The sequence below is a fragment of the Schistocerca americana genome, chromosome 2 (genome assembly GCF_021461395.2).
Source record: "Schistocerca americana isolate TAMUIC-IGC-003095 chromosome 2, iqSchAmer2.1, whole genome shotgun sequence".
NCBI lineage: Eukaryota > Metazoa > Arthropoda > Insecta > Orthoptera > Acrididae > Schistocerca > Schistocerca americana.
The window spans coordinates 392,171,199-392,194,746 of record NC_060120.1 but is presented as its reverse complement, the minus strand read 5'-3'; the positions used below and the strand labels follow the sequence as shown (position 1 = coordinate 392,194,746).

Sequence of the window (23,548 nt, the reverse complement as noted above, 5' to 3'; positions counted from 1 at the left end):
ATATAAATGCAGGGAACAGCCAATATTTTCAATACCTGGAAAATACGCTTAGTGGAAGTATGGAGAGAACTTGCTTCATTATCTTTAAGACCCTATTCTGCATCACAAAAAATTTATCAAACACTGACCCCCAAAGTGGGATTTCATAAGTGATCAAGTGTACTAAAGCAAAATAAACTGTTTCTAGTTCTTATATATCACAGGACTTACTAAGAATCTGAAAAACATAGCACAGACTGCTCAAATGTCTTTAGCAGCTTTTTCTCTATGAATACTCCATATTACGTTACTGCCTGCTCACACTCTACTGAATCCCACTAACTTGATCTACTGTTTCATCATCAATTTGCATGGGCTCCATGAAGGTAGGATGATCCTTGGAGGCACTGAGAAAAGAATGCAGGCAATTTTGATTTTATTTAATAATAGTTTGTTTCTGTGTGTACAGATAATTAGCCTGTTTATAGAATCTGTTACTACATCCTCAACAACCTGAAGAGATGGATTTAAAAAAAAAGGAGATTTCTGTCATCTGCAACATTAGACGTAAAGTGTTGTCAGACAATGGGAAATCCAGGAAGGAATGTAACAACATAATGGAAATGATAGTTCTACTCACGAAATAGTGGAGATGCTGAGTCACAGAAAGGCACAACAAAAAGATGGTCAGAAAGTTAGCTTTTGGCCAACAAGGCCTTTGTTAGAAACAGGCAAAACACACACACACACACACACACACACACACACACACACACACACACACACAAAAATGCAACTCGCACACCCACGACCACAGTCTCTAGCTGCAGTCTCCAGCAAAACCATGTCAGTCAGCCCCAAACATTTTCAATACCTCCTCTCCATCCTCAAAATTCTACTGCTATGCAATCTCAAATCCCTGGATCCCATATCACAAAATGAAACTCTTGCCCTTCAGAAACTAGAGCAACGTGCACAACACCACCTCAAAAACTCTCTACCCTGTTCTCTTCCCCCTCCTGCCTTGGACTACCACTATCAACCACCTTTACAACCACCTCCAAACCTCCCCCACATTCCCTCACAGCTCAAAAACCCTGTCTCACAGACCTACTACATTTACCCCACCCTCAAACACTCCCTCACACCACCGTACAGAATTCAGAACCTAAACAGACCCAAAACACAGTCATGAACCTTCCCTCCAAAAGCCTTATACCCACAGAAGCATCTGTCCTTTCCAAAGGCCTCACCATTTGTCCCACTTCTAAATTCAATCATGCAGGACTTGTTAAAGACCTTCTCTCCTTCTCCCAGTCCATAAAGTGGAAACACTGCTTCGCCACCAACCCTACCAGCCATACTCAACAAAGATCTTACTGAGGCCTTCCCAGACTGTAAATATCCTCCCAACCCTGTACAAAATTGAATCTCTGATGCCTTATCTTTCCACTCACCCACCACCTCCCAAAGTCCCACCATTCGGCCACAGAGGAGCATTCCCCCCGTGATTCAGTACCACCTAGGACTGGAGCAACTGAATCAATTCTCCACCAGGGTTTCAAGTACCTCTCATCGTGCCCTGAAATAAGGAATGTCCTACCCGTTATCCTCCCTACCCTTCCCATAGTGGTTTTCCACTGCCCAACGAACCTACACAATAGCCTCATCCATCCCTACACAACCCCTGCTCCCAACCCCTTGCCTCATGCCTCATATCCCTTAATGTATCTAGATGCAAAACCTGTCACATACATCCTCCCATCACCACCACCACCACCACCACCACCTACTCCAGTCTAGTCACTAGAATCAACTATCCCATCAAAGGCAGGGCTACCTGTGAAACCAGTCATGTGATCTACAAGCTAAGCTGCAACCACTGTGCTGCATTCTACATGGGTAAGACAACCAACAAGCTGTCTGTCCGCATGAATTGTCATGAACAAACTGTGGCCAAGAAACAGCTGGACCATCCTGTTGCTGAGCACACCACCCAACATAACGTTCTTCATTTCAATGACAGCTTCTCCGTCCTTTTCTGCAATCCACCCTGCCCTTCGTCTAACCTCCCGTCTGCAACTAGCTGCCCTACCCTCTCTCCACCTCATTCCTGATGTGCTCACAAGCAGTACTTTGCAGTTCCACACCCGTACCCCACTATCCCCCCCCCTCACCATCCCAGCGTCTTCCATATCCCCAACACCCAGATGCCTCTCCCATCATGCGCTGCTGCTCGCAGTCTGGCCTCAGCAGCTAAAAACTGTAGTCATGTGTGCGAGAGTTGAGTTTTTGTGAATGTATGTGTGTATGTTGTCTATTTCCAATGATGACCTTGTTGGCTGAAACCTTACTTTCTGACAATCCTTTTGTTGTGCTACTCAGCATCTCCGCTATATGGTGAGTAGCAACTACTGTATTTACTCGAATCTAAGCCACACTTTTTTTCCAGTTTTTGTAATTCAAAAAACAGCCTGCAGCTTATAACCGAGAGCAAAGTAAGTGGAAGTACTGAAAAATGTTGGTAGGTGCCGCCACAACTAACTCCTCCCATCGAATATATTTAGCGCTACACAGGCATGCTTTGCAGGCACAAAGATAAATAATAGTGCCAAAGCCTCTGCGTCAGTAAATAAATTAAAAAAAAAAGGTAGAAGATGAGCTTTTTTTCTCCACCCCAAGTGTCGACCGCTGCATTTTCATACATTATCCAAAGAAGTAAATAGAAACTCCGTACTGTTCGTCTTCAAATGTAGCAGCAATTCAATTATTCATAGCAACAAAAATAAATTTCTTTACACAAAAATACCAACAATGCACAAGGCTTTAGGATTGTTGCACGAGTTGATATGCTGGGCTCAATAAGATTTCACGTAGCAGCACCTATTGCTTTGTGGAATTTTGTAAAGTGCTTGTTGGTGTTAGTGAACCATAATGAAGCACTTTCATTATAGTTTCAAATTCAAGAAGGGAGTTATTTCTTTTGCGGAACAAAATCTAATCATGCTGCAGGTCTGCAATACAGGATTGACGAGAGCAACATCCGGCAATGGCAACTGCAGAGAGACAAATTATTTGAATGTTCAAGTAGCAGGAAAGCATTTAATGAGCCAAAGTGTGACCGATATTGTGCACTAGATGTGACTTTAAATAAATTTGATAAGGAACGGTGTCAGAAATTCCTGCACATGAAACTGCTAGAGAGCAAAATATCGAAAATATTAAGGCTAGTTGCAACTGGATTGATCTGTTTATGAAGCACTGGGGTTTTTCACTTCAGAGGCAAACTTCAGTTGCACAGAAGTGGCTGAAAAATTATGAAGAAAAACTTGTGGAATTTCAGGACCTCATAATTAGGCGGCGCACAGAAAATCAATAATACCTTCTTGGTCAGATAGGAAATGCTGACCAAACTCCCATATATTCTGACATGCCATCAAATTATATGGTTGACACCAAAGGAAAGAAAGACATAAGTGTTCTTACATCAGGCGGTGAAAAACAGCAGATGTCCGTCATGCTTGATTGCACAGCCGGTGGACATAAATTACCCCCATTCATAGTTTTCAAGCAAAAGACTTTACCGAAATCAGAAGTGTTTCTAAAAACTGTTATTGTATGAGCAAACGAAACTGGGTAGTTTTCGGAGGACATGGTGCTGGAATGGATTAGGCGTGTGTGGAATCTTCATCCTCGTGCAATGCTCGGTTTCTGCACTCTGTTGGTATTGGATGCGTACGCAGGCCATAACAACACCTGCAGTAAAACGAAAATTAGAGGAAAGCAAAACAGACTTGGCAGTAATTCCAGGCGGGATGACATCAATTCTGCAACCACTTGACATCTGTTTGAATAAACTATTTAAGGACAAGCTTAAACGCATGTACACAGACTGGCTTTCAAAAAGCGACAGACAATTGACACCAACAGGATGTGTAAAACGCGCAAGTTTGTAGCAAGTGTGCCAATGGATTTATGATGCATGGAAGTGTGTTCCAAATCAGACTGTGCAACAAGCATTTAAAAAATGCTCGATATCCAATGCACTAGATGGTATGGAGGACGATGTTCTGTATGAAGAAATGAGAAACAAAGAATCGAGTGATAGTGATTCAGAATCGTGACTGATATTGTAAACATTTCATATAAGATGTATTACAAACCTAATAAAATTTCAGCATTTAATTTCTAAGTTATTTTCATTCTTATTTTATAAGTGTTGCTACTCTGCATTGCACAGGATAGAAAAGCAGAGCTGCATCAAACCAGTCTACAGACTGAAGACAACAAGAACAACAACAACACATTCGGCATTTGAAGTCATCACTAAAAATCTACTACGAAAATACAAGTGGCAGGACTGTTTGGGATGTATGTCAATATGGCCAACTCAATGTTCTGAATTTTTTCCTACCTGTGACAAGAGATGGTTGCTAATAGGAACTTTTATGAATCGTGAATGACATTCAGTATTCTCTTCACCATAAAAATAATACGAATGTAAACACTATGCCAGGTATTCTTTTGTGTTAGCTGCTATCTCATTTAAACCCTGTCTGCCTAATAAATTACGAAATTACAGTGAGGCAACAGCAAACGCAGAAGAATATACATATCATGTCATGTTTATATTCGTGTTATTCTTATGCTGAATAGTGATGCAGTCAGAAATGAAGCAAGGCAACTGACTAGATTTTTAAATCTAAGTTGACTCTAATTTCTGCGCAGAATGTAATGTACTAAAGAGGCGTCTGCAAAGATTTTCAAATGGAGAAAATTTTTCGCTAAACTCTCATTCAGAACATCATTTATCATACGCATTTTCACTAAGCTCTCATTCAGAATATCAACTATCATATGCAATTTATTATTTGGTTCTTGTTGATCATTATCAAAGAAAGCAGCAGTGTAAGTAACAGCAAATAGCAGTCTCTTCCCGTTGTTTCGCTATTGAGACAATTCCTCTCTTTTTTTTAATTTTTTTTTAATTTTTATTGTAAGCGGCGGTAGCGGTCACAAAAGCAAGCCATGCCTAGAGCTGCGACAGGTCGTAAACACTCATTATCAGAATGTGACAAACAATGCACGACACAGTACAATAATGCATTTTCAGCTTAGAGTGACGTAAACACCTATAACAAAGAGAACGGCACTTATCAGATCATAGCAAAATAAGCAATCAATTCAAACCAGGCGAACCATGTGAAAAAGGAATGGTACCCGTATAAATATGGACGGAGCACCTGACGCATAGCATTGGCTACCCGGTAAAGCTTAACTGCTAAGCTTACGACTCGAACCAAACTACTGTAGCTGTATATTCACCCAATCTACCTACATTGTGTCTCATGTTATAATGGACCAACTTTGTTTCGAATTGGGGGCGCGGTCTAAAACTTTTCTCTCCCTTTGAATTTTGAGTCTCTAATTTCAGGTGTGGCTTAGATTCAGGAAATTTTTTTTTTCCTTGATTTTGAGTCCCATGTTTCAGGTGCGGCTTAGATTCGAGTAAATACAGTACATATTTCATAATACTGTTACATTCCATCCTGGATTTTCCTTTGTTCTTTGAGAACTTTACTACCTGTCTCCCGTTAGTAAGGTGTGACTGAAACATTGAAACCAAATTTTGCTAGTGTCTCTAGTATGAAGTAACTCAAGTTTTTCACATAGCAGAGAGTGACCGACTAAGTCAAAAGCTTTAGTCAGGTCTATGAAAAGACTGAAATCACTCAGAACTTGATCAGTAAAAGAAAAGAAAAGCTTCATTTATGGATCCATTTCTGAGAGAACGAAACTGATATTTTGCAAGCATGTAACATCTATCAAGGAATGAAATTACACAGAAATCTTCAGTATGGCAGAAAGAATGAAGACTGGTCGATAATTTTTGGTATCATTTACGTCTCCTTTTCCAAACAGATGAATAATTTTAGCAATTCTTAAAACATGTAGGAAACAGCCTGCAATTAGGGAACTGTTAATTACATCACAATGTGAAATATAATTTCTAGAGCAATATTTTTAATACAAGAAAACAGATATCAATACTAAATGAATATGAACTGCTACTTCTGCTCGTAGTTTTTAACATTTCCCCTTGAATTACTAGTGTTAGAAACTATGGTTTTCCTGATTTTATAAACCTAATGAGAAAAAGACAATGCAGGTGAAGCAATCTCTGATGAAAGAGCAGAAGCAATACTTGAAAAATGCTTGTTAAAAGCTTCACTTATCTCCTTTGCATTTGCTATTTTAGTTCCATTATGTATTAGATGAACACAACCTTCAAAATCTCTAGTTCCAAGGGTGGCTCTGATGACATCCCAAATTGCCTTACTTATGTTGTTAGAGTTTTTTATAATTATTATTGGTGATTTTCTTAGCCGTACTTATGACTTGTCTAAGTATCTTTTTGTACTTTTTAAAAAATATATGAAAACTGTAATCATTTCTTGCTTTACTTTCTGCATATAATTCTCTCTTTGTAGCACAGGAGGCAGTTATTCTCTTTGCAATCCACCCCTTAAAAATTTATTATTTGTGCTATGAGTTGCCAGACTTTCAACAGGAAAGACAATATTAAAATAATGGGCCACAAGGTCAAGAAATATTTTTGCTTTCTTATCTGTATCATCCTCACTGAACACAACCTTCCAGGCTTCATAATACAGCATAAACCTAAATTTTGGGGATCTTTATTTAAACACCTGTAGGTAAATTCTGGCTTATAAGAGGTAATACAGCATGACAGCTCCAGTTTCATCAAGATCCCTTGGTTGTCAGAGAAGCCATTTGATGTACTTTCAACATTTAATAATGAAGTGTAAGACTACTTACCAAAATTGCATCAATAGTGCTGCTAGAAATAGCAGTTATTCTAGTGGAATTACTGAACATATTTGCCATATTAAATATAGTCATAAGGTTGCTTTCTTTGAGTGAATTTAGTGATACACTGGAGAAGTTAACATTTAAGTCCCCATATAAGATAATTTTCTTTCCTCTTGCACTATACACATCCATCACACATTCCAGGTTTTCTAAAAACTTTTAAAAAATGCTGGTAGGCAATCTGCATGCACAAATAATGGTTACTTTATTAAGAAGAACTTCAAGCACAAAGTGTCCAAAATGTTTATCATCATTAAAATGATTGGTTTTGTTTACAAAAATCAACCCTTTTCTCACAAGAATCAGACAGCCATAGCCACCAATACATAACTGACAATAGCTACTGTCAACTGTAAAATTAACAGTCCTTCATCCTTCAGGCAGTGCTCTGTGAAATTCATCAGATCTACACCATCAATAACAGTTGAGCAAAAGACTTCTAATTCAGGAATTTCTCTCTTACATACTGAATAATCTGATAATAAACACAGATGTTATTTGCACATTTTGCAGGGTTGTTATAATAATTGAGAACAGATAAAAACTCTTTACATTGATTTGGTGCACATAATGATCCAAAAGAGTTATTTTTATAAACTGAAATGTGTAAAAACATTTAGTTGGGCTATGGTATTTGCAGGGATCCAAAATTCAATACGGTATACAGTCTTTCAAAGATTCACTACTTGTAGAAAAAATTCCATGGAAGCTGGTCCTCTTTACTAGTTTCCCTGTGGAGGGACATCAGTTACAAAGATACGTTTATCCTTTATAGTTTTCCCAAAAACAGTAACTGTATTTTCATTGTTGAAAATGCAATATTTAACATCAAAAGTTTTAGTCAGTTGGAGTCTGTATTTAATTATCTCATTGATTCTGTTACATAAATACTACTATTCATTATTGAGGTGCATTCCATGGCTAGTGTGTTTTCTGCTGAAATCAGTTACATTTAATACATTGCAATTTGCATACTGTGAAAACAGCTTCCTAGATTTAATGTCTGTATTTCCAATATCTTTATTTATGCAAGAGATGTGAATTAAATTATGTCTAAAGGGTATTGTAATGAGTATAGTATTCCAGAATGAAGTATCCACTCAACAACAGAGTGTGCACTGATGTGCAATTTCCTGAAGTGTTAAAACTGTGAGATTTATATATGCAGACTGAAGCTGTGAATGAAAATTTGTACAAAGGCTGAGATTCGAACCTAGGTCTCCTGCTCACTAGGGAGATGCACTAACCACTACACCATCCTCACACAGATGCTTTGAACAACTGCATGGACTACCATGGCACACCTCCTCCTCAATCTAAATTCCCATTCACACCTCAGCCCATTGGTATTTCCCCTAAACTCGAACAGTACTGGGGAGGGAAGCATGCTAGGGTAGACTGTGCAGTTGTGCAAAGCCACTGTGCCAGAGTGGCAAGGTGGTTAGCCATATACCCAGGAGCAGGTGACCTGGGTTCAAATCCCGGCCATTGTATATATTTTCATTCATCACTTCAGTCTGCATATACCATATTTTGTGGACTTTTTTTCTTCAAAAAATTTCCTCAAACATTTAGGTGCATCTTACACTCAAAATTAATATAAAAATGTCCAGTGTTTGATCTAAAATTCCCACCAATCTTAAAAATCGCCTTATACTCGATGCTGCAGGAAACCTCTCTCTATCTGGCAACACTGGATTTACCTGGCAGCAGCAGTGCACCAATGTGATGAACAAACGTTGCAGGGCTTCACAAGCTGGCTGACACTGTCTCCCTCCCTCCCTCCCTACCAGCACGAACTCAGAACACTGCCTGGGTTATGATACGTCATTGCAGTCTACGGTGCCCGTGAACTTGAACTAAATGTGATTTGTGTTTTTGGTAACATTAGAATATTTCTGTTAGTAGCTAGTTTCATAATGGAAAAAAATAAAAGTTATTCATATGATGCGGGCTATACATTGAAAGTAATAGCATATGGAGCATGGAAACAGGGCAGCTGGGCAGCAGCATGTTGGACCTCCACTAACAGAAAAAACCATTCACAGTTGGCAGGCTGGAAAAGAAGAAGCGAAAAAAATGAGGATGACTAAATGTGCAAATACAGGATCAAATGCAAAATGGCCAAAACTAGATGATAATGTATTGAAATGGATTCAAGGACACCGCCAAAATGGCACTGGAATTAATACACAAATTATGCAAATATATGTTCATAATATAGCACTTTAATGGAATTAACAGACTTTAAGGCAGGACTTGGTTGGTGCTACAGGCTTATGAAGCATCATGGACTTCGCATGTGAACCAAAACCAGAATATCTCAGAAAATTCCACAAGAGTAGGAACAGAAAATATTATCTTTCCATCACTTTATTATTCAACATTGAAAGAAAACCAGTGTGGATCTAAACCAAATGGTGAATATGGACAAAACTTCTCTGACATCTGATATGCCAAGTAACAGAACTATTGCCATGAAAGGTCCTAAAACCATAACTATAAAAAGAAGTGGATACAAAAAAATGCACTACACTGTTGTCCTTTCACATTGTGCTGACTGTACCAAACTTAATCCAAGGATTATTTTCAACTGTAAAACAATGCCAAAACCTTCTGAAATACCACTGGGTGGTGTTGTTTACATACATGACAAGGATTGGAGGGCCAAGATTGGTCTGAAATTATGGGTTAACAGTGTGTGGAAGACGAAGAAAAGTGCTTTATCGAAGAAAGAGTTCTCTTCTTGTGCTAGATCAGTTTAGCAGTCATTTGAAAACATCTGTGAAAGAGAAATTGAGACTGGGAAATACAGTGCTTGCTGTTACTCTGGGAAGGCTTGCTTCACAACTGCAACCTCTTGAAGTCTCGACAAAGAAACCATCTAAAGTGTACATGAGAGAGGAATGGAACAAATGGTTGATGGATCAGACCTAACATGAATTCACACTGAAGGAAACTTTAAAATGACCTATAATCAAACAAGTGTGTCAGTGGATAAAACAGTCACAGTCTAGAGTGAAAGAACACATTATTGTTAAATCTTTCAAGATATGTGGCATAAGTAATGCTCTCAATGGCAGCAAAGACCATCTTATATATGAAGAGGAGAACAATGATGAAGAAGAGGAGGAGGAGGAGGAGGAGGAGGAGGAGGAGGAGAAGAAGAAGAAGAAGAAGAAGAAGAAGAAAGTTCAGATGATGATTTTCAGGGATTTTAAAAGTCAGTTCAGTTTTATAAAGTAAGAATTTTTTTTTAGTCTGGCTTTCCAATCTAATAATAAAACTGGTAAAAATGTTATTTTTAAAGAATTGCTAAAAAATTAAGGTGCATCTTAAAGTCCATAACACTGTATACTCCATAAAATTTGGTGTACAGCATAGATGTTTGAGACTTGAAAAGGTCTCTGGAGCCACATAGTTTCATTTGATTAAAACTATGTGATTATAGTGTTTTTAGATTCATTAATTCTTTAAAAAATTCTGTCGAGATCCCAGACAAGCTTCTGACTCCTTCTATCATTTGTACCCATAGTACAAACAATGAAATCATTTGGTGCAACATTCACCAATTGCTGCAAGCTTAATATACATACAGAAAGCTTTGGTATTTCTCTGTTGCAGTTACTAGAATCGCTCTTCTTCACAATACAGCTGTAACTTTTTTCCACAGCAGCTTTGCTCACTATACATGTAGAGACTTTGTCCAATATCTAAAATTAAGCCAGTGAATTGATGCCAATTCTCAATTTAAATAATGTTTTGAACCAATAAAAATCATTTCACTGGCATAATATTTCTTAACTGTCATTCTGATTGTAGTGTACCTATTCCCTGATCACATAGATCAGCACTCATTGCTTGGATCAGATATTCTAAATCTTCTACCTCTTGTAGTTTATAATCTTTCATCAACTTTTCAGTTTTGCAAGTGAGCCTATGTGGTTCTAAATTTTAAATCAATATTTATTCACGATGCTATTATTCAACTGAATTTAAATTTTGTACTGGGTGGCTATAATTGAAGTGCAGCAACTTGTGGAGATCCAGTGTGGGCTGTAATTATCAAAAGGCAGTGAAACTCATTAGATATGCTAATGCATTCATACGGAATTGATATACGCTGGAAAAAAAAAAAATAGTTCCAATTTTGGCCACCAGATGCAAATCTGTTGAAGTGAATGCAAGACAGACATACGTACACGTCTCCATATGTAATGGTACCCCTAAGGTAAGTCTTTCCGCTCCCGGGATTGGAATGACTCCTTACCCTCTCCCTTAAAACCCATATCCTTTTGTCTTTCCTTCTCCTTCCCTCTTTCCTGACGAGGCAACCATTGGTTGCGAAAGCTAGAATTTTGTGTGTATGTTTGTGTTTGTTTGTGTGTCTATCGACCTGCCAGCGCTTTTGTTTGGTAAGTTTCATCATCTTTCTTTTTAGATATATTTTTCCCACGTGGAATGTTTCCCTCTATTATATTCATATCATTAATTTGAAGCCAACAATCACGTTTGTTATTGTTATCGTTATTGTTATTGTCACTGTTACATTTCGAAGTCTTTTCTGTCGTCTTATTTCCTCCTTCTGTTTTTGCCATCACTTTCTATTCACCTTCTCCTTTTTTACCGTAATCCAGTATACAATTTTATCCCGTCGATATACACTCAATAATACGTAATAATACGTAAATCACTTCCAAACCATAACCAAAAAAATTTTTTTTTTCCGCTTTGCTGCTATAAAATCCACCGTTTCCAGTCCACAAACAGTTCCTTTCAGCTATTAAACAACCCTTTCGGCAGTTTTAATAACTTTTGCTTTATTTCCATTTCCGTTTTTCTCACATCACCGATCATTTTTAGCCGCTTCCCACAGGTTTTAACGTCATTATTTCTTCATCAAACAATTGTTAGCTTCATTTCCATAATCTGCCACCACCAAACCACTCCTTTTAATACATCCTCACGTAGTTTTTTCGAAATTTTCCCGAATTTCTCCACCCTTTAACGTGTTTTGGCGGCAACACAACCACCTAACCTTTATGCACATCATTATCTACCTACACAAGTTCACCACAGGATCAACATAGCCCAGCCCTAACCAACCCTTTTTCGCCTTTTTTCACACCAGATCTCCATTTGCTTTCTAATTTTACCTTTATCTCTCCCCATATATTTTTTCATATTTATTCTCATTTTCATTTCAGCCTCGTGTTCCACTTTCCACCTTCTAGTACCATGTCACCCTCACAACACCTTCACAACGACCCCATTAAGTTTTATTTACATTCCCTCCGCAAACATGCCTTCGCCCTAGCCAGATTACACTCCCATATTTTATTTTCTCAGGCTTGTCTGACATTTGGCATCACCCCCAAAGGCCTCACACTTAAAGTTCCCATCTCTGGCTGCAACCCTTCTTTCCATCAGTCCCTATACCAGTTCCAAACCAAACAATCCATTGCCCTCACCCACCTAATCCTTCACCTACACATCCACTCAGCCAATCAACACGCCCATCAACTCCTATCCTTTATAAAAATCCTCAATCTTTCCTCTCCCACATCCACACCTGTTGTTCAGAGCATCCTCCTACAGGCCAACCGCAAATTAGAGCAGCATGCCACCCTCCACCTTAAAAAACTATCCAATCTCCTGGTTTCCCACCTCCGGAAAGGCAACTCACTCACCCTTCACAACCTTTCCAGCAAACCTCAACCTCCTCTCATTGCACACAAACCCAGTCTCTCCCATCTACTCAATCTCCCACTTCCAGCTCCACTCCCTCCAAAACCTCAAAATTCCAATCAACGCAATCTGGAACCACAACACCCCAATTCAGTAGTTAACCTTTCCTCCAAACCTCTCTCCCAATCCGAAACCTCTGTCCTATCCAAAGGCCTCACCTTCAGCCCCACTCCCAGATTTAACCAAACAGCCCTCATCAAAGATTTACTGTCCTACACCCGTACTCTCTGCTGGAAATATCACTTTGCCACGAAGAAAAATGATCCTAATCCTACTCCTAAGGATCCAACTCCCCAAGACACTATCCAAATTGAACCATGCCTGGAACAGTTCCGTCCTCCGTCACAGCGGGACCCACCTCCTCTTCCTCAAAATCACCCTCTCCTAACCTTCCAGGAATTTCTGACTTCCAGCCTTGCCTCTCAATCCTTTTTAAAAAACCTTAATCCTACTCCCAACATCACCACTGCTGAAGCCCAGGCTATCCGTGATCTGAAGGCTGACCGATCCATCGTCATTCTTCCGGCGGACAAGGGTTCCACAACTGTGGTACTTGATCGTCGGGAGTATGTGGCTGAGGGACTGCGTCAGCTTTCAGACAACACTACTTACAAAGTTTGCCAAGGCAATCCCATTCCTGATGTCCAGGCGGAGCTTCAAGGAATCCTCAGAACCTTAGGCCCCCTACAAAACCTTTCACCCGACTCCATCAACCTCCTGACCCCACCAACACCCCGCACCCCTACCTTCTACCTTCTTCCCAAAATTCACAAACCCAATCATCCCGGCCGTCCCATTGTAGCTGGTTACCAAGCCCCCACCGAACGCATCTCTGCCTACGTAGATCAACACCTTCAACCCATTACATGCAGTCTCCCATCCTTCATCAAAGACACCAACCACTTTCTCAAACGCCTGGAATCCCTACCCAGTCTGTTACCCCCGGAAACCATCCTTGTAACCATTGATGCCACTTCCTTATACACAAATATTCCGCATGTCCAGGGCCTCGCTGCGATGGAGCACTTCCTTTCACGCCGATCACCTGCCGCCCTACCTAAAACCTCTTTCCTCATTACCTTAGCCAGCTTCATCCTGACCCACAACTTCTTCACTTTTGAAGGCCAGACATACCAACAATTAAAGGGAACAGCCATGGGTACCAGGATGGCCCCCTCGTATGCCAACCTATTCATGGGTCGCTTAGAGGAAGCCTTCCTGGTTACCCAGGCCTGCCAACCCGAAGTTTGGTACAGATTTATTGATGACATTTTCGTGATCTGGACTCACAGTGAAGAAGAACTCCAGAATTTCCTCTCCAACCTCAACTCCTTTGGTTCCATCAGATTCACCTGGTCCTACTCCAAATCCCATGCCACTTTCCTTGACGTTGACCTCCACCTGTCCAATGGCCAGCTTCACACGTCCGTCCACATTAAACCCACCAACAAGCAACAGTACCTCCATTATGACAGCTGCCACCCATTCCACATCAAACGGTCCCTTCCCTACAGCCTAGGTCTTCGTGGCAAACGAATCTGCTCCAGTCCGGAATCCTTGAACCATTACACCAACAACCTGAAAACAGCTTTTGCATCCCGTAACTACCCTCCCGACCTGGTACAGAAGCAAATAACCAGAGCCACATCCTCATCTCCTCAAACCCGGAACCTTCCACAGAAGAACCCCAAAAGTGCCCCACTTGTGACAGGATACTTTCCGGGACTGGATCAGATTCTGAATGTGGCTCTCCAGCAGGGATACGACTTCCTCAAATCCTGCCCTGAAATGAGATCCATCCTTCATGAAATCCTCCCCACTCCACCAAGAGTGTCTTTCCGCCGTCCACCTAACCTTCGCAACCTCTTAGTTCATCCCTATGAAATCCCCAAACCACCTTCCCTACCCTCTGGCTCCTACCCCTGTAACCGCCCCCGGTGTAAAACCTGTCCCATGCACCCTCCCACCACCACCTATTCCAGTCCTGTAACCCGGAAGGTGTACACGATCAAAGGCAGAGCCACGTGTGAAAGCACCCACGTGATTTACCAACTGACCTGCCTACACTGTGAAGCGTTCTATGTGGGAATGACCAGCAACAAACTGTCCATTCGCATGAATGGACACAGGCAGACAGTGTTTGTTGGTAATGAGGATCACCCTGTGGCTAAACATGCCTTGGTGCACGGCCAGCACATCTTGGCACAGTGTTACACCGTCCGGGTTATCTGGATACTTCCCACTAACACCAACCTGTCAGAACTCCGGAGATGGGAACTTGCCCTTCAGCATATCCTTTCTTCTCGCTATCCGCCAGGCCTCAATCTCCGCTAATTTCTAATTTCAATTTGCCGCCGCTCATACCTCACCTGTCTTTCAACTTCATCTTTGCCTCTGTACATCCGCCCCGACTGACATCTCTGCCCAAAAAATGCCCAAACTCTTTGCCTTTACAAATGTCTGCTTGTGTGTGTGTATGTGTGGATGGATATGTGTGTGTGTGTGCCAGTGTATACCTGTCCTTTTTTCCCCCTAAGGTAAGTCTTTCCGCTCCCGGGATTGGAATGACTCCTTACCCTCTCCCTTAAAACCCATATCCTTTTGTCTTTCCTTCTCCTTCCCTCTTTCCTGACGAGGCAACCATTGGTTGCGAAAGCTAGAATTTTGTGTGTATGTTTGTGTTTGTTTGTGTGTCTATCGACCTGCCAGCGCTTTTGTTTGGTAAGTTTCATCATCTTTCTTTTTAGATATATTTTTCCATATGTAATGGATTAGAAATGGGACATGGGCAGAAAAGGTCAAACAACTGACAAAAGCAAAATGTTGATTTTATTATTAATTGCATACACGCAGTTTGTTCCGTATGAGAACTGGAGATATCTATGAGATAATGAACATTGCCAGATGTTTATCTGGTGGCTGCAATTGGAACTAATTTTTCCAGTGTGAAAGCAGTTTGACATTAACACATTACCATGTCTACTAAGTTTTACTGCCATAAAATAATTACAGCCCTCACTGGACCTCTGTGAGTAACTGTACTTTAATTATAACAGTAAGTGCACATGAATTCAGTGCCAATGTAGTATCACTTCCACACAATACAAATTTAGGACAGTAGTTCCAACATAGTGTGAAACCAGAAACTGCTACTCCCATTTTAAGGGAGCTTTTTCCTTGTATTATAACATGGTTTACAGAGCAAAGGATTTTATCAAAAAAGTAGGAAAAATTAATGTCTGTTCCATACAAAATTTCTGTCAAGACAATAAAATACAGTTTATGAACATGAAGAAGAATTGTTAATTCTGACCTATAAACCTAACTCTCTCAGCTGCATAATTCTGAGACACTGTGTGTGTGTGTGTGTGTGTGTGTGTTTGTTTGTTTGTTTGTTTGTTTGTTTGTTGGCAAGGGGTTTATTCTATAGTGTTGGTTGCAAAGAAGCTTTTTAAGATGACCATATGTTCAATGCTGTGGTCTACTATTGGATGGTCAATCTTGATTCTGGGCACAGTTTGATAGCGGGCAATTGGTCCATTTATTAAAAGGCAGTGCAATACTTGTAATAAGCAGCAGAATTAATATATTATGTGGCCATACCTCATACTGTGTGTCATCCCCTGCACCTCCAACCCCACTCCCGTCTCACACAAGCAATTCAGAAAAAGTTTAGGGTGTTGCTTGCCCATCTGTGGCTGCAATTATTTTAATTTTTTTTAATTTTTAACACAATTAAGATAAAATTGTAGTCTGCAAGATGAAGTTCACATGAAGGCTAATGAGGATACGTCACACAGTGCATGCTGTTCTGCAGAAACATCAACTGAGAATTTCACTGTCTTGTACAAATCATACTGTGAAGTTGGTTTACAAATACATGATTTTATTACTTATTAAATGAATTTATGGATAGAGGATTGATATTTGCAAGGGAGTAAAGGCACAACAAAGCTGTCTAAACTTCAAAATTAGACAACTGCAAAATTTTGGACACAGTATAGGTATTTACGGTGCAGTGTAAACAAGGTTTCGCCAACATAAGGTGATAAATCAAGAATTTATGATGTTCATGAAAACCCTTCCAACTACATCTATCTCTATATATTTCCTAAAAATTAAACTGCAGTACTTAACATATGAACTATACTAAGGTGTTACAAACAACCACATCAGAACAGGATTAGAACATTTTAAACCATGATAAACTTTGTCATACCAGAGGCAAAGTCGTAATCCACGCTGCTCAGCTTATAAAAGTCAAACTGCTCAATAGATGATGCCTTCTTGACGTCAGGTTCTGCATCAGTATCTTGGCTTATCTGCTCTGGCACATCACCTTCCAACACTAGGTCCCAATCTGATAAAAAAAAAACCTCCAGATAAGTTGTTATAGTTTCTAGTGTCATATGGATGGTTATCAAAATAATAAAAAAACAACATAACAGACGGATTAATCTGACACTGAATATGGAGCACCATATACTGCCTCAAACCAGCTCTAATTAACAATTAATTGGATGTACACAACTTATTAATCATTTCCAGAGGAATTTTGTACCATGTGTCACATATCATAGCATTTCATTTTGGCAAAGAAACCAACCACAGGTGATTGATAACAAAGTCATGTGATTAGGCAAACCAGATGAGGTATCAATGCGTACTGGCTCTTCCGTCAGACCGTACTTGCAAACAGCAGTGAAAGTATTTCTTGATATTATGGTTAACTTGTTTATAATCCATTATATTAAAAACATTGTACACATAAATAAATCCTTCTGTCAGCCAAACTTTTCTGCAATAATATGGTCATAGGTGCGCAGGAATTGATTAACATAGTAGCTGATGTGATTCTTGAAGTCTTCCCGGCATCACAAGTATTCCGTGAGTTTCCAAGGATTGCAACCAGGTGACATCAACATCTTGCTATGATATTTTGGCTGTCACCTATTCATCTTCAGGTGAATGAGTTATACTGGAGGTTGCTGGTGCATGCCACTAAGTTTATACCAACAATTGGCATGAAGGTGTGTGCACATAGGTTACTGCTGTATAAGTGGCCTCTGTTAAAAAATGCTCCTGTTGAGTGTGCAGGCCCATGCGTAATGGTGATATTGCAGGCAGTTCCTCTGTTGAGTTGCAGGACTGCAGAATGTCAACATAATAAAATTAACTGTGGCTAAACATTTCATTAAGTGTAAACTGCTGTCTTTCTGAAGACATGAAATAAATCACTGGGTCTCACACCTATCCAGTTGATCTCCTCCTCCTGATTAATAAGATCATCCAACAAACATTCCTTAATAATTTAATCATTGTGTCCACGATTTCCTTGGCAGAATAATCCATAGAATGTCGTTTGGAGATGCAATGCTTGGCTGTTGTTGACTTACTGGCTGCAAAACATGTGTGTGGCAATCACATTTCATGCACCTTTCACATAATTTGTGTGTGGTCTGACCAATGTAGATTTTGCCACACTGCCATTTTATTCCACAAATTCCAGCATTCTGCAAACCCAGATTATTATTTACCATGCTCAGAAAAGCACACGTCTTTGTAGGTGAATGGAAGAGTACTTTATCATAATGTTTCTTCAAGATTCTGTCTAATTTCAGTGAGATAGTTGATAACATATGAAAAAAAGGCCCTGGACTTGAACAGTTCCTTCTCCTCTCGATCTTTTAAGCGGTCATGATTTTTCCTTCTTAAAGCTGTGCTAATATGTTGTGGAGTATATCCACTATCTTTCACCACAGACTGTAATTGTTCCAGCTCTAATGCAAGGCTTTCTCAAGCAGTTACAGCATGTGCCCAGTGTATCAACATCCAAAGGATGCTCATAGTTTGATAAGAGCAATGTCAGCTAGATGCCTGCAAATGTAGGTCTATGTATGTAGGCTTATGGTAAACTGAATGCCCTAGTGATCAATCCACTTTCTGAATGACTAAGATATCTAGGAACTGTAGACTTTTTCACTTCCATCGTAAACTGGATATTCTCTGGGATAGAATTTAGATGTGAAAATTGTGCCGCCTCTTCTTCACTATGGGGCTTCACTACAAAAGCAGAAGTGTGACTCAGGCATGCGAAGGTACTTTGTGGCCCCTGCCCCTCCGATAATTAGAATTAGGGGCCTAACCCCCCCCCCCCCCCCTCCCCAATATTTATAAGTAGTGGTCTCATCTCCCACCCCTCCCCCTCCCACCATTCAAATGTGCATTTCTCACCCCCTCCTCCCTTTACTGGGAAATCTATTAAAACTATCATGTACATTGCTACATAATAGTATGTAATCATTAACATGAAATAAATGCTGATTTAATGAGCTATTACAAGTTCATCTCTGCTACTGCGTTTACCTCTGCACGTGACGAGCTGTCTTGATGGGATTTCCCCTGCTCTTGTACTGATTATAAACCTGCTATATGGAAGCATGCTGGGGGTGGAAGCTTATGATTGGCCCGTAGGTCATTGGCTGCCCTCATTCTCCCAGGGCAGCCAGCTTACAGCTTATAAAAGAAATGAATGTGTAATATGGTGCTGCACTGCAGAAGTGACACAAAAGTTCATGACAAGTTGCTAGAAGGACCAGGTACGGGTAAAGATTCTTTATGCATTTTTATAAATAGTACTGATGACCACTAGGTACAATACTGCGTGTGAATCAACACTAATCAATCATCTGAGTTGCTTGTACTAATACAGCACACAGTGGATAGCATCACTGGTCAGCTAGTTTTACTGTGACTTGGTCAGATTATAAGTCAGTCTTTCATGCTACAATGCCCAATTTAAAATGGGAATTTTTTTAATTAGGAAGATAAATGCTACTGTGCAAAGTGTTAGTGATGGTGAACCTAGACCTAGTGTCAGTGGTGCCATGGGTGAAAATGACAGAAAAACACTTTTGTAGGAAAAAACCATCAGTTACCAGCCCTCATGGAGCCAGTAATTTACATGAATAAATAACTGAAAAGTAAAGGATGGTACTTTTTTGCAAAATTTGCACACAAGCATTGAAGAAAATTGTTTTCAGTTTTCTTATAAAATGGGAAAAGCTTTCATAACAACTAGTTTTTTTTTTTAAATGGAAGAAATGGGTAGAAAAGTTGAAAGTCCTGAAACATTGTGCTGTCATAGAGAAGCTGTACTGAAACTCAAATCCTTAAAATCAAATGTCAATGTATTTAGCCAGATTTCAAAGGAAAAACTGACACAAATGAATGAAAACCAAGCTTGTTTACCAAAAATCTTAACTTCCTCTGTTACTTAGTAGTGGAGGGGTTGCAATACCAGGGCATATTGATGAAACAGGCTACAGTGCAAAACTTATAAATGGACAGGCCGTGATGAAAAAAATTAAATTTTGACTATGAACAGTCTGTGATGTACAAAATGGAAGTTTGACTATGTTAAGTCAAACACTTCTTAGAAAATTATTATCGATATTTTAATATGTTTTGATTTGCCTCTGTCTAACTGTGGAGTCCAGTGCTATAATGGGTCAGCTAAGATGGCTGGGTTATACCCTAATGGTGTCCAGGGCAAGTTTACAGAAACTGAGAAGAGAGCCGTTTTTGTGTACTGCCTTGCACACTTTTTAAACCAAACACTACAAGACACTGTGAAAGCAGTCCAAGAATTTCAAAATGCACTGAATGTTATGAAGGTATTTAGTACAGTTTGTTAGAGGTTCACCTAGGAGATTAGATCTTTTTGTTCATTTAAAGGCAGATGCCTCTACAAATTTGAAATCACTCTGTCCTATTGGGTGGGCCATAAGGTACTTGGCGATGTTGTCTTCAGTTTTCTTTGACTCTACACAACTTCAGATTTTTTTCTAAATGTTTCAAAAAATGACAGTTCAGACATTTTGATTTCTTTTTCACATTATCAGTTTTTGTAAAACTGTTTGTTCCTGTAAAACTGTTTCATCACACTGACATGGAGATCACAGCAGTACAGAGGAAGTCCCTACACTTAGAGGAGGCCAATAAAGTGATCTGCAACCTTATAACATTGATTAAATTTATTAGAAATAATTTTGAATCATTCAACAAAATGTAAAGTTATGGACACTGATTCCCCAAAACTAACACATAAAAGAGAAACCCTTGTGAAATAGGACGACTCCAACAATTCATCTGTATATATATTCACTGAAGTATGCAATAAATATAGAAGATTTTATTATGAAATAATGGATTTGTCCATTAACTTCTTGGAATTATCCTTCAACACACAATCATTCAAGTTTTCTTAGCTTGGTCTGTGAAATTGTGGTTGGAATTGTTTTTGCTGGTTTGCTAGTGAGTTACTTTGATTTTGCGAATTGTGGCTAGTGGATTCATACTTGTGTTTAGAATTATAAGTGATATGTGTTGTTTAAGGCTGGAAATTTAAAGTTATTTTTCTTTTCTGACAGTTTTGGGTATGACAAATAAATTTACTGGGAGCTCATTGTATGCGGCTATGGGTAAAGATATATTGTCCACTATCAAGTTCTTGCAGTTATTTGGACTGTTTACACATGTACTGAGGGAGTGAGGTATGTGTGTGTATGTTTGTAGTTGTGTTTGTATATCAAAATAGGTGATGATGCAAGTTTCTATGAGTTTCAGGGTTTTTATTGTTAGTGTTCTGTAATTGTGTTAGACCAGGACTGGTATTGGTTTATCTTCATTTGTTAGGTTGAATGTTTGATATTAGTTATGGGAATGAGTTTTCCTTGGTGTACTATGGGCTTTGTTTTACCTAGCTAGGGTGGCCATTTGATGATATGAGTGTTATGGTTCTGGTATCACAGTCTATGTTTGAACTACGTAAATCATTTAAAATTTGCAATACTAGGTTTTTGAGATGTATGAGGGTTGTATGGTATCAAGGGCTCTGTTTGAGCAACATAGATCAAGGAAAACCTGTGATAATCGTGTTTTCAAGTTTGTGTGGTTCCTGGTATCGTGATCTTCATTTTGTTAAAGAAAATTTACTATACCATTTGTTTTGCTTTTTTTGGTTGCCAACTTTGTGTGTTTAATTTTTGGGTTAATATTTGCTGTTATTGGTGTTGTCGTATCTTTAGTTTGCACCACCCAAAACCCCCTACTTCCTGTGTTTGCCCTGTTAATTTCATGTTTTTGCTGCAGTTACAAAATTCATGGGTGTAATAAGTGAAATCATGGTTGTCATGCTGGCTATGCTTAAAATAGGGGCATCCACTCTCTTGATGATGTCATGGGTCAAAACAGATAGGTGGTATTTCAACTTCCAGTTTTGCCACTGGGAGCATTCAGTACATGAAAAATGTTGGCCACAAGTAAACAAATGTGAAGTTATCTGTCACATGTAGTACCCAAGTACCCACCACAATGATTCTATCCCCCCCCCCCAAATAACATTTTTATGTCAGCACCTCTGTACAAAAGTATCATCTGCAGTTTGCCAGAAGACATTTGCTTTAAGTTCCTCCAAATCTAGTGCATTCCTCTCAAAGTCATTCACAAAATAGTCTGTTAGCAGAGAAGAGAAACTGCGATGAAAGATCAGAAAGTAATTTACATTAATTTTACTACCAAAAAGTTTAATAGGTAACAAAACAAAAGAAAATCACATATTAACTTACATCTTTTACCTACTTTTCTACACAGTCACTAACATTCTCAGCACATTTCTCCCATTGTAGTACCAGTTTCAATATGCCCTGTAGATAAAAATCCATTTGGTTGGAGTATAGCCATCTGCAGACTGCTGATTTCACTTCTGCATCTGTCACACCGTGTTGACCAACCAGGAATTTCTTCAAGCAACCAAACAGCTGAAAGTCCGATGGTGCAATGTCTGGACTGTATGGAGGACGCTGGAGCACCTTCCACCCAAGTTTGGCAATTTTCTTACAAATAGGAGCAGCAACATAAGGACAAGCAATATCATGAAGTTTGACATGGTCAGCATAAATGTTGAGGTGTTTGTCATGAAGGGCATGATGCAGCTTAACCAAAGTTTTAATGTAGCCTACAGCATTCACAGTGGTCCTGTATTCAACAAAGTCCACTGAATAACACATCATGTATAGCCAAGAACACTGTCACACTTCTTTCCTAGCTAATTGAGTCACTTTGAATTTTTTCTGTACTGGGGAGGCCCGCTTGGTATCGCGTGTGTAGTGGTACATCCACGGCTCATCATCACTGTTGATTCTTTTCAGGAAGTCATGCCTTTCTGTGGCATAATGCGTTAACTGATACAAAATTTTCGTCATTTGCTGGCCCTTGTGACTGGTTTGTCACATTCCTAGGCATCCAGTGAGCACTAACATTACAAAATTTCAGCATGTCATGAATACACCATACCACAGAAATGTTGGGTTTCTAAGACAAGGTTTGTGGTTGCACACACCAGTCATTCAAAATTGCTGCCTCAATGGTTCCAACATTCTGTAGGGACATTCTGGAGGGTTGCAACTGTTACCAGCCATTGGAAATGTGGCAAATCACAGTTCACATGGCCCTCTTCAATGAATGCACACCACCTGGAGACATTGCTATGATTCACACAGTAGTCCCCTTACATGTCATGCACATCACTGTGAATTTCACTTGGTTTTCGCCATTTGGCACAGAAATGTTGAACTATACTGTGCTGCTCTTAACAAGTAAATGACAGTAATGTGCGGCATTTTTTGTTTCATTGTTCAGGCTTCTCTCACTAGAGCTGCACATGAAAACAAAATACCCTCTGTAGCACCAAACTTCAAACCATATTTCCATGAAATTTCAACATTCCAGCTGCAATATGAGAGAAGAAAAAAATTATTGTGCATTACTTTTTGATCCTCCCTCATACTCCTCATGGCAACACTGTCAATTTGTTCAAAGTATTCTCTCTGCAATAAAAGTAAGTTGAGGAAAGGGTATGATGTAG

The 23,548-nt window shown here is 39.5% G+C and overlaps 1 protein-coding gene across 1 annotated transcript in view; it reads right to left on the bottom strand.

Annotated features, from left to right (window-relative positions):
* Window positions 1–23,548, bottom strand: part of LOC124594047 — a 642,515-nt gene that overhangs the window by 5,351 nt on the left and 613,616 nt on the right. Inside the window, exon 14 of the mRNA XM_047132397.1 lies at window positions 16,841–16,981. Within this exon, the coding sequence (XP_046988353.1) occupies window positions 16,841–16,981 (141 nt within the window). The remainder of the gene's footprint in view (window positions 1–16,840; window positions 16,982–23,548) is intronic.